The sequence below is a fragment of the Topomyia yanbarensis genome, chromosome 1, assembly GCF_030247195.1.
Source record: "Topomyia yanbarensis strain Yona2022 chromosome 1, ASM3024719v1, whole genome shotgun sequence".
NCBI classification, from domain to species: domain Eukaryota; kingdom Metazoa; phylum Arthropoda; class Insecta; order Diptera; family Culicidae; genus Topomyia; species Topomyia yanbarensis.
In genome coordinates this window covers 22,636,605-22,648,209 of record NC_080670.1, presented here as the reverse complement: position 1 = coordinate 22,648,209, position 11,605 = coordinate 22,636,605, and the positions used below count along the sequence as shown (strand labels likewise).

Here is an 11,605-nt window from a genome sequence, read left to right as displayed (position 1 = left end):
GTGTTGGTCCGCCAAAGCTAGAATATTGCTCTGTTGCTTGGAATCCGTAGGTACTACCGGATCGTGCTTAGAGATCTATCTCCCATGACGAAACCGATTCCAACTGACGGCTACAACAGCCGATGTCAGTTAATGCACTCCGACACTTGGAGCATCAGGAAGGGCTGCTCTCGAGCCCCATTCATCTCTGACTTACTGTCTGCCAGCTCTACAATTCTCGAATGCCTGGATGTTCAAGCCCGCATTTGAGCTATACGTAATCACCCTCTTCTGCGACCACATTCCAAGGGAATCAACTACTCTCACCACACTGCAGTTACCACATTTTTGCTTGTTTCCAACATAGTTGCAACCGCATTCGACTTCCACTTGACGATTAAAGCTAAATTTATATCCATAAATACAATATATAAATATCACGCAAATGAATTTGAATCAAAAATTAAATTAATTACCCACTACCAGACTAAGGTATTAATGATAAAAGAAACACAAAAATCAATTGGTAACAATATCTTTATTCAACACATAGGTAAACATTTTCTACCAACCTAACAACAACTATCTCTTCTACTAGTCGAACATAACTAGCCTGTAACAGTAACACAATTGTTAACTAACCAGCAAAACATCTGTAACAGGATGGTGTACAGTGCAGGGTTGTGTTTACGCTGATGCGAGAGCAAAAAAACTCAAATAAATATCCGTCAAAACTGCTAACGTAGAGGAAAAAAAGTTGTTCGTATTTTTTTTTTCTCGCATATCTTCGCGTTCGCTTTCGGCTTTTAGCACAAGGAAGGAAGCCTGTCTCGCTCGCATTCACTCGGTTTTCGAGAAGGTACCGCGCGATACACATACCCTGTACATACCTGTGGTGTAACCGGCGTCACGTGCACTTTTGCGTTCGTTTTCCCCCTGGTGCCGGATTTCATGCTACCAAACAAAGTGTGTAATTGCGAAGCAATAAATTAATAACACCCAACCGAGCTTGGCGGTTTTGTGCCAAAGCGTTGTAGGCCTAAACTTTTAACTGTTGCTGTGTATACCTAGTAGGATTTAGCCGGCGGAATCAGATCCAGGCAGAGGTAAATTTACATGCAAATAAATCTGTCTAGCAAGTTTTGGTTTTTTTCTGGATTTGTCGTGCTTAGTTCTGCTGTTCGTTTGATACATAATTTCGATTTTTTCTGTATTTGATTTTCTCCCTGTACTGGAGGTTACGGTCCAATGGAAAACACTAAAAACGATAAAATTAATGTTAAATGAAATAATTTACAATAAAGCAATTGTACACATTAGTTTCAATGTTCTATGCAAATTCGGTTGATCCACATCTAGAAGGTAACACTGCCGACGCCGATGGTGCGAGGTGGTTTTAACTTGTGAACGATGGTCTTGACGACCGGGACCTTAACTGGATAGGGTTGCGGAATGTGTACCGGGATGTGCTTCTCCACCGGGTAGGGGACGGGTTTTTCGATGGGAACTGGTACCTTCTTTTCCACCGGGTATGGGACGATCTTCTCAATTGGGATGGTAATCTCTCTGATCACGGGTATCTGTGAAGAGGGGAGGCACGAAAAAAATGGGAAACATTATTTGGCTCTTTTGGTTGCAACTTCAACATTCAATCAAGATTATCGATTAAATCAAAACTAAAACCACCATCGGGTTTTTATCATATGCTGTTAAATTTGAAAATGTGGTCTCTAATTGATTCTTGTAGAATAGATAGGCTTAATCGGCGAAAATTCATTGGAGGATGGTAATTCTCGCTCGTTTAAAATATGCCATATTCCTGTCACCACACTGAAAACCATTCGATGGAAAAAATAAAAGAAATTTTTGTTTTCCTATTTAGTTGATTTCAACACAAAATGAAAAACGTAACTAAATTTTCCTTTATTTAGCGAGATACTCAAATAGTAGTTATTGAAAATAATTATTGATTTTGATACTGAAATACATCAAGGTAGCGACAGCAACTAGGTTCATACATTCTGGGCATAATGGTTACGAGGGTAGGTTGCTGTCTCAGCTTGGAAAGCTTGTTTTAGCCTGGACGCTACTACCTGTACCACAAATCAAATCAAAAATCAACTACTACACTATACCACTTCGCAATGACCAGGTGTACAACTAATTATTTAATTCCCATATTGCACGTCACGCGGTGGACCCTGGGCATCAAGTGCTCGTGCGTATCGTATTGTTTTTAGTTGTTCATTGTTGGCAGCGATGCCATATGTTTTTTTTAATGACTGTAGAAGAATAACTAAAATGTCTGTAAAGGTCTGTAGATGGTTGTGTAAATCCTAGTTACACTAAAATTTTACTTTAAAAATAGATTGAAAGTAGAATTCTATTGTGAAGGAATCATTCGTATTCGAAAACAGTTATTCTAGTGCAATTTTACTAAACACTATTACCCTTTTAAAAGTCTGTAGATCTCTGGCTACATCTGTAGGAGACATCAAAAGTCTGTAAAATACAGACATGTCTGTAAATTTGGCATCGCTGCTTGTTGGCAACAATTCTCGTCAAATGTCAAATGGTCCTAGCAGCAAATGAGAGCCTCTCTTTATTTACTTTCTCTTTCGATTATTACGGCGTCATCATAAAACTTTTCACTATTGTTTCAGGATATATCGAAGAACTCTGATTTTGACTAGCTTATTCTGCTAAGAGTTAAGTAACAAACGCATGAACTGCCGTGTTATTAGCGAAAGAGAAAGTAAACAAAGAGAAACTGTCATTTGCCCTTAGGACCATTTGACATGTTTGACTAGAATTGTTTCTCATTCCCTGTCAAAAAAAATGCTTGTTTCTCGGTCAGGCGATTTAAAAAGTTTGACGTTTGACTCAACTCGCCTGTGCTAATTGCTTCTAGGAACAAATGCAATTTGCGAATGCGATTTAAAGGCAATTTCAATACTTAGACAAATTCTCTGGCGGCTGAAATGGACTTGGTTGTTTTTTGCGTTTTTTCAAACATGGCAGTTCATGTTTGGCTTAAGCTGAAAATTGTTTTTTGAACAATTGGTGTGTTCTCACTTGTATTTTGTTAGTCTAGTGCACTTCATTTAGCCAACGAATGTAGAAAATTGTGGCATCGTGTGTAAGTATAGTAGAGCAAGATCTCTGACCTAAGTCTTAATGAACGTCAGATTGTGATAAGTTTTGGCGTGCAATACCAATTTCACCTTTGATTCTTCATATAAGTTGGTGGTGATTAGCTAGTATACTGGTAAGTATATGTGAGTAGATAATGAATCCGACAATAAGTATTATTTTTAATTTTCATACATGGCAATTAAGGGCGATTAAATGGCGCGTTCCGTGGGTGATTTGGGGGCGATTTAAGGGCGGGTTGGGCGTCAGAAAAATGACGGCGGCAAATCGCCCAAATGTTGCATTTGAAATAGCCCCCTAATTGCCAGCAATTTGCTGGCAAATTGAAGGGCAATTAGCGAATCCGAGTTGGTAAATAGCCCCCCGTTAGCCAGCAACTTGCCTTTTTTACTGGGTTCTCTAGGGATATTAATGTCATAGCTAACTTCGAGACTTTCAATTAATTGGAATATAAACACTTAATGTCATTATAAAATTGTGTTTCATGCAATTATTATATGCATTACATGCAATATATTTCCTATACGCATTATCATTGTTACCATTATAATCATTAGATTTCATTGAATTAGTTGCATAAGTTATAACAATATATATATATATATATATATATATATATATATATATATATATATATATATATATATATATATATATATATATATATATATATATATATATATATATATATATATATATATATATATATATATATATATATATATATATATATATATATATATATATATATATATATATATATATATATATATATATTGATTATAATTGTAACATTTACATTGTTTTACATAAATTAAAATTGGGTGGGGAGGGAGCATCAGGGTAGCATTCAAGTTTCAGCTTGGACTAGATGTCACAAAATAAGAATATTGCCATTGATTGCATAATTCATCGGGACCATGCCCTACAGTTTGGAGAGATGCCGTATCAACATTGCGCATGAGATGCCCCACTGGCGGAGGATGCGTAGCTAAAATGTATTTTTTCTCCTCGGAATGTCATTAACCCTAGAACGTTGCACTGGGGTACAAATGTACCCCACGCCTTCTATGGAGACATATAAAGACGAGAATTCGGCAGTTTTCCGACCTGGGACCCTAACCATAATTCAATTTAGAGTTCCTAGTAAGTGTAGGAAAAGGTGGTATAGCCAGTTTGCTTATAGCCTTCGTAGAAGCAAGTGTCAAAGTTGGTGTGGTACCCCAGTGTACGGTTGGCGTTAGTGTTTCGTCAGGTTTCGTACTGTCAGTGGAAATGTGATTCGTGACAATACCAGTTTAAATACTGATAGTTTTACTACATAAGTAACAATTAGTATTATATAATCGTTTTCAATCATTTATTCAATTAATTTAAATTAATTTTGAAGCGGAACAAAAAAATCGTTCTCATTTTTGCTGATTTTTGTTGTTGTATTGTTTACTTTTATAGTTTTTCAAAGCAATGGCTCGCAAGAATAATTTGCGCACAATTATTGCTGTAAAAGTAACGTTGCGTGTTACCAATGTATTACTGGCCAGAAATATTTTTTTCATTTCAATTTTCAGCCCATTTGGTGGTATTTTCCAAAACCCGATTTTTAAACTTTCACTCTTCCAAATAATTGCACTTTTTTAAAAATGTCGAAATTCCATTACGTTTTAAGACAATTCTTTCAACTTTTAGAATCATTTGATTTCTTTTAAATCGGTTGAAAATTCGTAAAGTTATAGTAATGTTTATAAAAAAGTCAAAGCCGCGATATATTCAATTTTTATTTGTTTCAAACGAATTTATGTATCATTGATTCAATAAATTCCGTACTTTCACTTACACAACTGTTTTTGCAATTAAAAAACGAAGAAAATTATGTATTATACATTTCCTTTGTTTGCAATTTTACCTACGAAAATTGCGATACATTTTTACCCCAGTGCAACGTTCTAAGGTGGAAAACGCAATTGCAACGTTCTAGGGCTAAATGAACATTTGAGTCAGGTATAGGTTCTTTATAACGCTAGTAACAATTGAGGTTTTATGACGCTCTCGAAGCCCTTCTTTAAACCTAAAATGCACTTGTAATGTGCTATAAAATTAGAAATGCTACTTGGGAAGCTGTATCCACAAACTAACAGACCTAACATGGTGACATATAGGATCATGGCTCAAATTTCCTATATATTTAAAGGGCGATATGTATCGAAGTATTGGTTACTTCGGATTATTTATTTAAACTTTCAGGCAGTAACTTTCGTGAACGCTTTTATTTGTATTGATGTCAATTTTGGAATAAAAACGAAAATTTTAACGAATTAATGAAGCTTTAAAGAATAAACCTTGGCGATATAAATTAGATTACAGAGAAACTGTTAAAAAACTGATTTTAAGGTACCGCTAATATCACATAGATATATAAGCATATAGATAAGGGGCCATGCATAAATGACGTAGCGTTTTGGGGGTAGCGAGGGTATACCAAATTTATGACGAAGTTTGACGATAGGATAGGGTCAGTAGTTGGGTGACGTAGCATTAAGTTTACAATTTTTTGACGGGCATCAAAACCCATTGATTAGATCCGGCTAATTGGAAAGTGTCAGCTTTGCATCATACACAGCCGATCCTTCTCTCTCATAGGCTTAACAGAATCTCCTACGTAGTCTAAAATATGAAGAAGTTTAACATTGGTACTAATTGGGTCTCAGTTGAAACTTTATTTATGGAAAGTATTTTTATAACCACCATAATACCCCGATTACATTTCGAAGAAATGTATGAGCCACATATTTTCAAATTGCTGTAATTTCAGAATAACTGCAAATAAAACAAATTTTATTACCCGTTTCATTCACATGTTGGCACTGGTAAGCTTTTTCCGAGAAAAAAAAGTTTTTGTTGGAAGCTACAACTCACATGCGAGTGCAAGAATACAAACTTGTATCACTTTGCCAGTTCATGAACTGAATCATAGGTGTCGCATGACTAATTTTAGTTTTACCGCAAATCGCCAATTGTTGGATGATTTTTTTCCTAGAAATGGAAGTACCCCCTTAAGAAACGTGAAGGACGCTCGCCGATTTATAGACGAAAACAAGCTTCTTGAAACTTGGTTGAAGACACTTATCACGAAAATATCAACGAGTGCTAAAAATACTTTTGCACATCATTTTCCAGTTTGTGACCACGGTGCGGCGTCTCACCCACACATGCCGAATTTCTCCCTAATTGACTTTTTTTTTAATGTTCGTGGAAAATTAATGAATTTTTGTTCATTGTAAGAACCATTCCAGTGTATTTTTGATACTCGTTGCAATTGATAAAAAATCATCAAATATTGAATGATTTACTTTAATGCAGGATTGATTTTTTAGAAATGTGTGGAATCTCTCCCGAAACTACCCAATACAAACACCACACTCTAACCTACCGCCACAGGTTGCGATACGGGAACATGCACCGGATACGGTTGCGGAACGGGAACCAAAACCGGGTGCGGAATCTGGATCTTAACACCTTTCGGAACGGGAACGTGTATCTTTTTAATGTACGGAACTGGATACGGACTTTCCACCTCAATGTGCTGACTTATGGGGACAGTTTTTGCTTTGGTATGAATCACCTTCTGCGACTTATAGCTATTTTCGTAGTAGTCTTCATCCTCATCATCACTGCCGTGGCCACTGTTACTAGGACCATTGTTCGTATTCGTAGAATGGATAACACTGTACTGCTGCAGAATCGGGATAATCGGTTTTCGCTTGTAGTACGATGAACTGCTGGATACGAAGGTCGGTTTTTCGTCGCTGTCGTCATCAGCGTAGCTTACGGAACCACCATGTTTAGTTGAAGTGGTATAACTCGTCATGTAACCGGGCGAGCCCGATCCAGAAATTGCATATCCAGAGCTGTGGCTAGCCGCAGCGTCCGCATCCAAATATTCACTGTTTGGGATGTTTGTTAAATCCATTGGTTGTTTCGATAAATGGTACTCGCCATCGGACGGACGGTAAGCGACCAAGTATTTTCCCAGAACTCTAGCAGGACTTGGTTCAGGATCGGGATCGGCTTGGATCCGTAACACACCGAGGGCAACGAAAGTTACTATCAAAAGGAACCGCATATCACTAGAACGGATAGAAATAGCGCCAACAGCACTAAATCCAAATTTCATTTTCCTATTACATTGACACTTGACTTTTTTTCGTATGTACCACTATTTTCGCAAACACGTCTCATTTAAAAAAAAATCTGTTACCATCGACCGTGAAGCACGCACAAAATCCTCACTTCGTCAGAAACAGTTCATCGCCACTTCACACAACAAATAGGCACACCTGTTATCGAGCCGGCGTCCGATCATCAAGTAAACTACTGCTTTTCATCGAATGGAACATTTATATTAAAGGAAAAAAAAGATATTAGTTACAAAGGAAAGTAGCGGCACGAAGTGCAGCGAAGAACCGCAGGAAAGCAAATGGGCCAATTACGGACTAACGATAAGTCCAGTCGTTTTTGTTGGATGCCCCCTCCCTTGACTGAATGGACTGCAGGAACGGGTGTACGGTTCAGTTGATCCATTTTCGGTAGAAATGGGACCTAGCAGATCGGGTGTTACAACAACAATCACACCACCAATTGACGCGATCTTCAGAGGTTGCTGCTCAGACTGGTAATATCCTTTGGTCATGCTACATCTGCCTACTGTGGTTACGGGCCTTGATTGGCTATGAAGGCTGTTTAATCCATAACATTGGTGTATACATTTGTATTATAATCAAGCCATAACGTAGGGGAAAGTGGGCACTGTAAAGAAAGAAGAATACTTATTTTTAAAACATTTAAATTCAATAAAAAATAAATATTTATTAACGATACCATAACCTTCCTAGAAGATTGAAAAAGATTTCTGAGGGATGCTGCTATTATCAAATACCCTAACAATCAGGTATTAGAGCTAAACATCATTTTTTCGAGAACGCGCTACTCGGTGTTCATTTTTGACAGCAAGATATACATTATGTAATATGTAACTAACGAGAAAACAAAAGCAATATTTATACAGCCCGGATTAAGGAACGTTCTTTTTTAATCTTTGTTGATTTATCATACCTACGAGAATTAACTGAATGCACTTTCTTTATCGCCAAACTGGAAACACTTCCCGTATCGCAAAAATTTTTAGAAACATGCCCTTCTCCCCCTAATAGATATGAAAAGTAGCTTACTTTACTAAGTTCGTGTAATCCTCAACTTCTCGTGTCTATTAAAGATAATTAGTTTAATCAACACGTATTCCGATCAGCTACAATGTGTGTAGGTGCATCATAATAATTATTAATAATGATACTAATTCAGGCACGTAGCCAGAGGGGGGGCTAGGGGGCTAAAGCCCCCCCCCGAAACTTTTCAAAAATAAATTTAAGAAGCAACATGTTTTTCGGTAACTCGTAAAAAAATTGTATCTTGTTTGGTTTCAACAAATTAATGGGAGAATGGTGAGGAAGATTGCTATTTCGAGCCACCGAAGACATCGGTCACGATATCTACTCAGTATGCCGAGTCTGATAACACACTTCCTTTCATATTGTGTGACTCGTCGGAAGAACAAAAGAAACTGTTACTTTAATTCCTGCTGGGGTGATCCGTCGGATGATTGAATCGTAGAAGCAAGAAGTGGTGCTCCAGCCAAACGTGGAGGCTATTGACTTCTGGAATTTTTGCATAACCGAATTTCATGATGGGAAATATTTGCTGAAGGTGAAAATAGAGGTTATGCTTACGAACATCGCCTTTAACGAGTTCTACCTTGTCAGGCATTCAGTACTTATGTTACTCAACAAATTAGCCTTGGCGAAACCAGTCATTTTGCAACTTGTAACACGTGGTTGATTCTCATATATATGGATGATGAGAAAATCAATGTTCGGCTACAAGATCTGATACCTCTTACTTGAACCGCGGGCGAACGACCAGGAGGTTAAAGCCCCAATAAACAAACTTAACTTCTTTGAACCTTGGCCATTAAAAGATTCCTGTCACATTTGGAAAAAAAATGTAATTTATTATAAAGGACACATCTAGGAATTAGACGGGTAGGGTCAGCTAGGATTTCGTCCTAGCTGACCCTGCACGCACAAAACGCAATGCGATAATATCATCATACACGTTACATCTTTGCACATCCATAGTCTCCAATACGATTACCTGAAAAACAAACAATTGCCAAATTTGTAGCTGCTGTTCATATAGTATTGACGGCAAAAACTGCGTCTAGTATCTCAAAATTAACAGTCAGCATGATCATTGAGGAAGTCGACACTGGTGGCCCGTAAGGGGACAAAACAAAAATGAAATCAGATATTCGCGAACTGCCATGTCCATGGCAGTGACCACGATAATAATACGGAAGTGTACAAGATAGATATGAACGACCACCAAGACGCGGTTGGTTATGAAAAATATTTCTCAATCAGCAAACAGGTCAATCGCACGAGATCTGTTGGACAACCATTAGCGTTTTATCATTTTCATTGTTTACATCGTGGAAATATATTAAAGACTCAAGGCTTCATTTAGCTAATGCATTGAACCGACTCAAGTAAACGAATTGTATAATAAAAAAATAGAAGTTTCATAGAAAACTGAGTACAAAAACTGTCCCAAAATTAACATTTATCGCTAGTAATGGTATCTAACAAAACTCATTTTATGCTAGATATTGGCCTGAATAAAGAAAGTTAGTTAAATCATACGCAAATTGAATTTCTGTAATAGATTAGAGCAATGTGCGCTTAATATAAACGTCAAGCCTCTTCCAAACTGTTTTCTTACATTCTTTAGCTAAAAATAATTGACACGTATTTTTTGGTTTGGCTAAATATTATATTTTTTTTCAAGTTATTCGCTTTTGAACTTTTGAAGTCTATAAAATTGAACATTTTTCAATCACTGATAACTCGGAAACGACTCGATATATGGAAAAAAAAATTAAATAAAAAAGTTGCGTTTTCAAATAAGCTTACCAAAAAAAATCACAATTTTTTTGTTATATAACTTATGAAATTTACAATTACTTGAAACAAATTGAATTTTTTTAAGGCTGGACCAAATTTTTTATTTATTATTTTCTTTAAGTATTAAAATCGTGTTAAAAAGATTGTGTAACAATTTGGCAGTGGAATTCTTTGCGAGATATTACAATTATAAACATAAAACATGGCAATTTCACACTAAACGCCCAGCGAAAGGCCTGTTATAACTGAAATGTCTCGTAACACTTCGAGTTCCATTCTGAATCTTTCACATAATCTTCTTAATATAGTTATGTAATCAAAATAATTTTGATTTCGGGGGACTTTAGAAAATATTTGCTTTTAACATGAGAATACCCCCAAAAAAGTCTTAAATTTGCAGAATGCGAGTCATTCCACGATTTACAACTATAATTTTAGTTCCCTTCAATTTTTTTGCACTCTTTAGCTGAAAATTATAGACACGATTTTTTACTTTGGCTGAATTTGACTTTTTTTTTTTTTCAAGTTATGAGTTTTTGAACTTTATAAAGTACTAGCTAATACCCATCGCACGTTGATGCGACTTTCAACGAAATAGGAGGAAACCATAATTTGTTCCGAAGCGCCTTCTTGTAGGCAGATAATCCCCACCAATAGCACACAAACACGCTCCATAACAAATTCCTACTATGCATAAATTTTTACGGCAATTGGTTAAGCCGTTTGGGAGTCCATAAATCACATACATACAAATATCTTTTAATAATATAGTGATTTTTTAAAGTTTTATAAATTTAATAGAATTGGACATTTTTCATTCCCTCATAACTGAGAAACTATTAGATTTCTGGAAAAAAGCATTAAATAATAAAAGCTGCGTTTTCGGAAGATCTCGGCGGATTTTTTTTGTAATATTTGTTTTTGTTAAATAATTTATGTATTATGCAAATATTAGTAACAAATTTTTTTCTGGGTGGAGCCAAAAAAATCTTTTTAGCTTTTTCAAATAATTTATAATTATATCGAGAAGATTGTGTACAAATTTCAGAAAAAAATTCGAAGTATTTTACGAGATATTTCAATTACAATAGGCCTATCACTAGGCGTTTGGTGTAAAATTGCCTTGTTTTAAGTTTATAATTGTAATATCTCGCAAAGTATTTTGATATCCACTCCCAAATTTTTGCACAATTATTTTAACATGATTTTTAATATTTAAAGAAAATAATAAGTAAAAAATTGGTCCAACTTTAAAAAATTCAATTTGTTTCAAACAATTGCAAATTTCATAAGTTATATAACAAAAAGAAATTGCTATTTTTTTCAGTAAGCTCATTGAGTACTTTTTTATTTAATATTTTTTTCCATATAAGTTATAAGTGATTGAAAAATATTCAATGTTATAAACTTCAAAAGTTCAAAAACTAATAACTTGAAAAAAATCATATTCAGCCAAAATA

At 35.7% G+C, this 11,605-nt stretch overlaps 1 protein-coding gene across 2 annotated transcripts; it reads right to left on the bottom strand.

The window, feature by feature from the left end:
- Nucleotides 1-498: 498 nt before the first annotated feature.
- On the bottom strand, nucleotides 499-7,591 carry LOC131677094 (uncharacterized). Of its 2 annotated transcripts, XM_058956681.1 has the most exons (3): nucleotides 6,560-7,591; nucleotides 1,293-1,559; nucleotides 499-1,237 (listed from the first exon to the last, which is right to left on the bottom strand). In XM_058956681.1, the coding sequence occupies exons 1-2, from the start codon at nucleotides 7,301-7,303 to the stop codon at nucleotides 1,335-1,337; spliced, it is 969 nt and encodes a 322-aa protein (XP_058812664.1). In that variant the 5' UTR covers nucleotides 7,304-7,591; the 3' UTR covers nucleotides 499-1,237; nucleotides 1,293-1,334. The 2 variants fall into 2 exon arrangements, with proteins under 2 accessions (XP_058812664.1, XP_058812663.1); XM_058956680.1 differs by having other exon boundaries at nucleotides 499-1,559.
- Nucleotides 7,592-11,605: the final 4,014 nt, after the last annotated feature.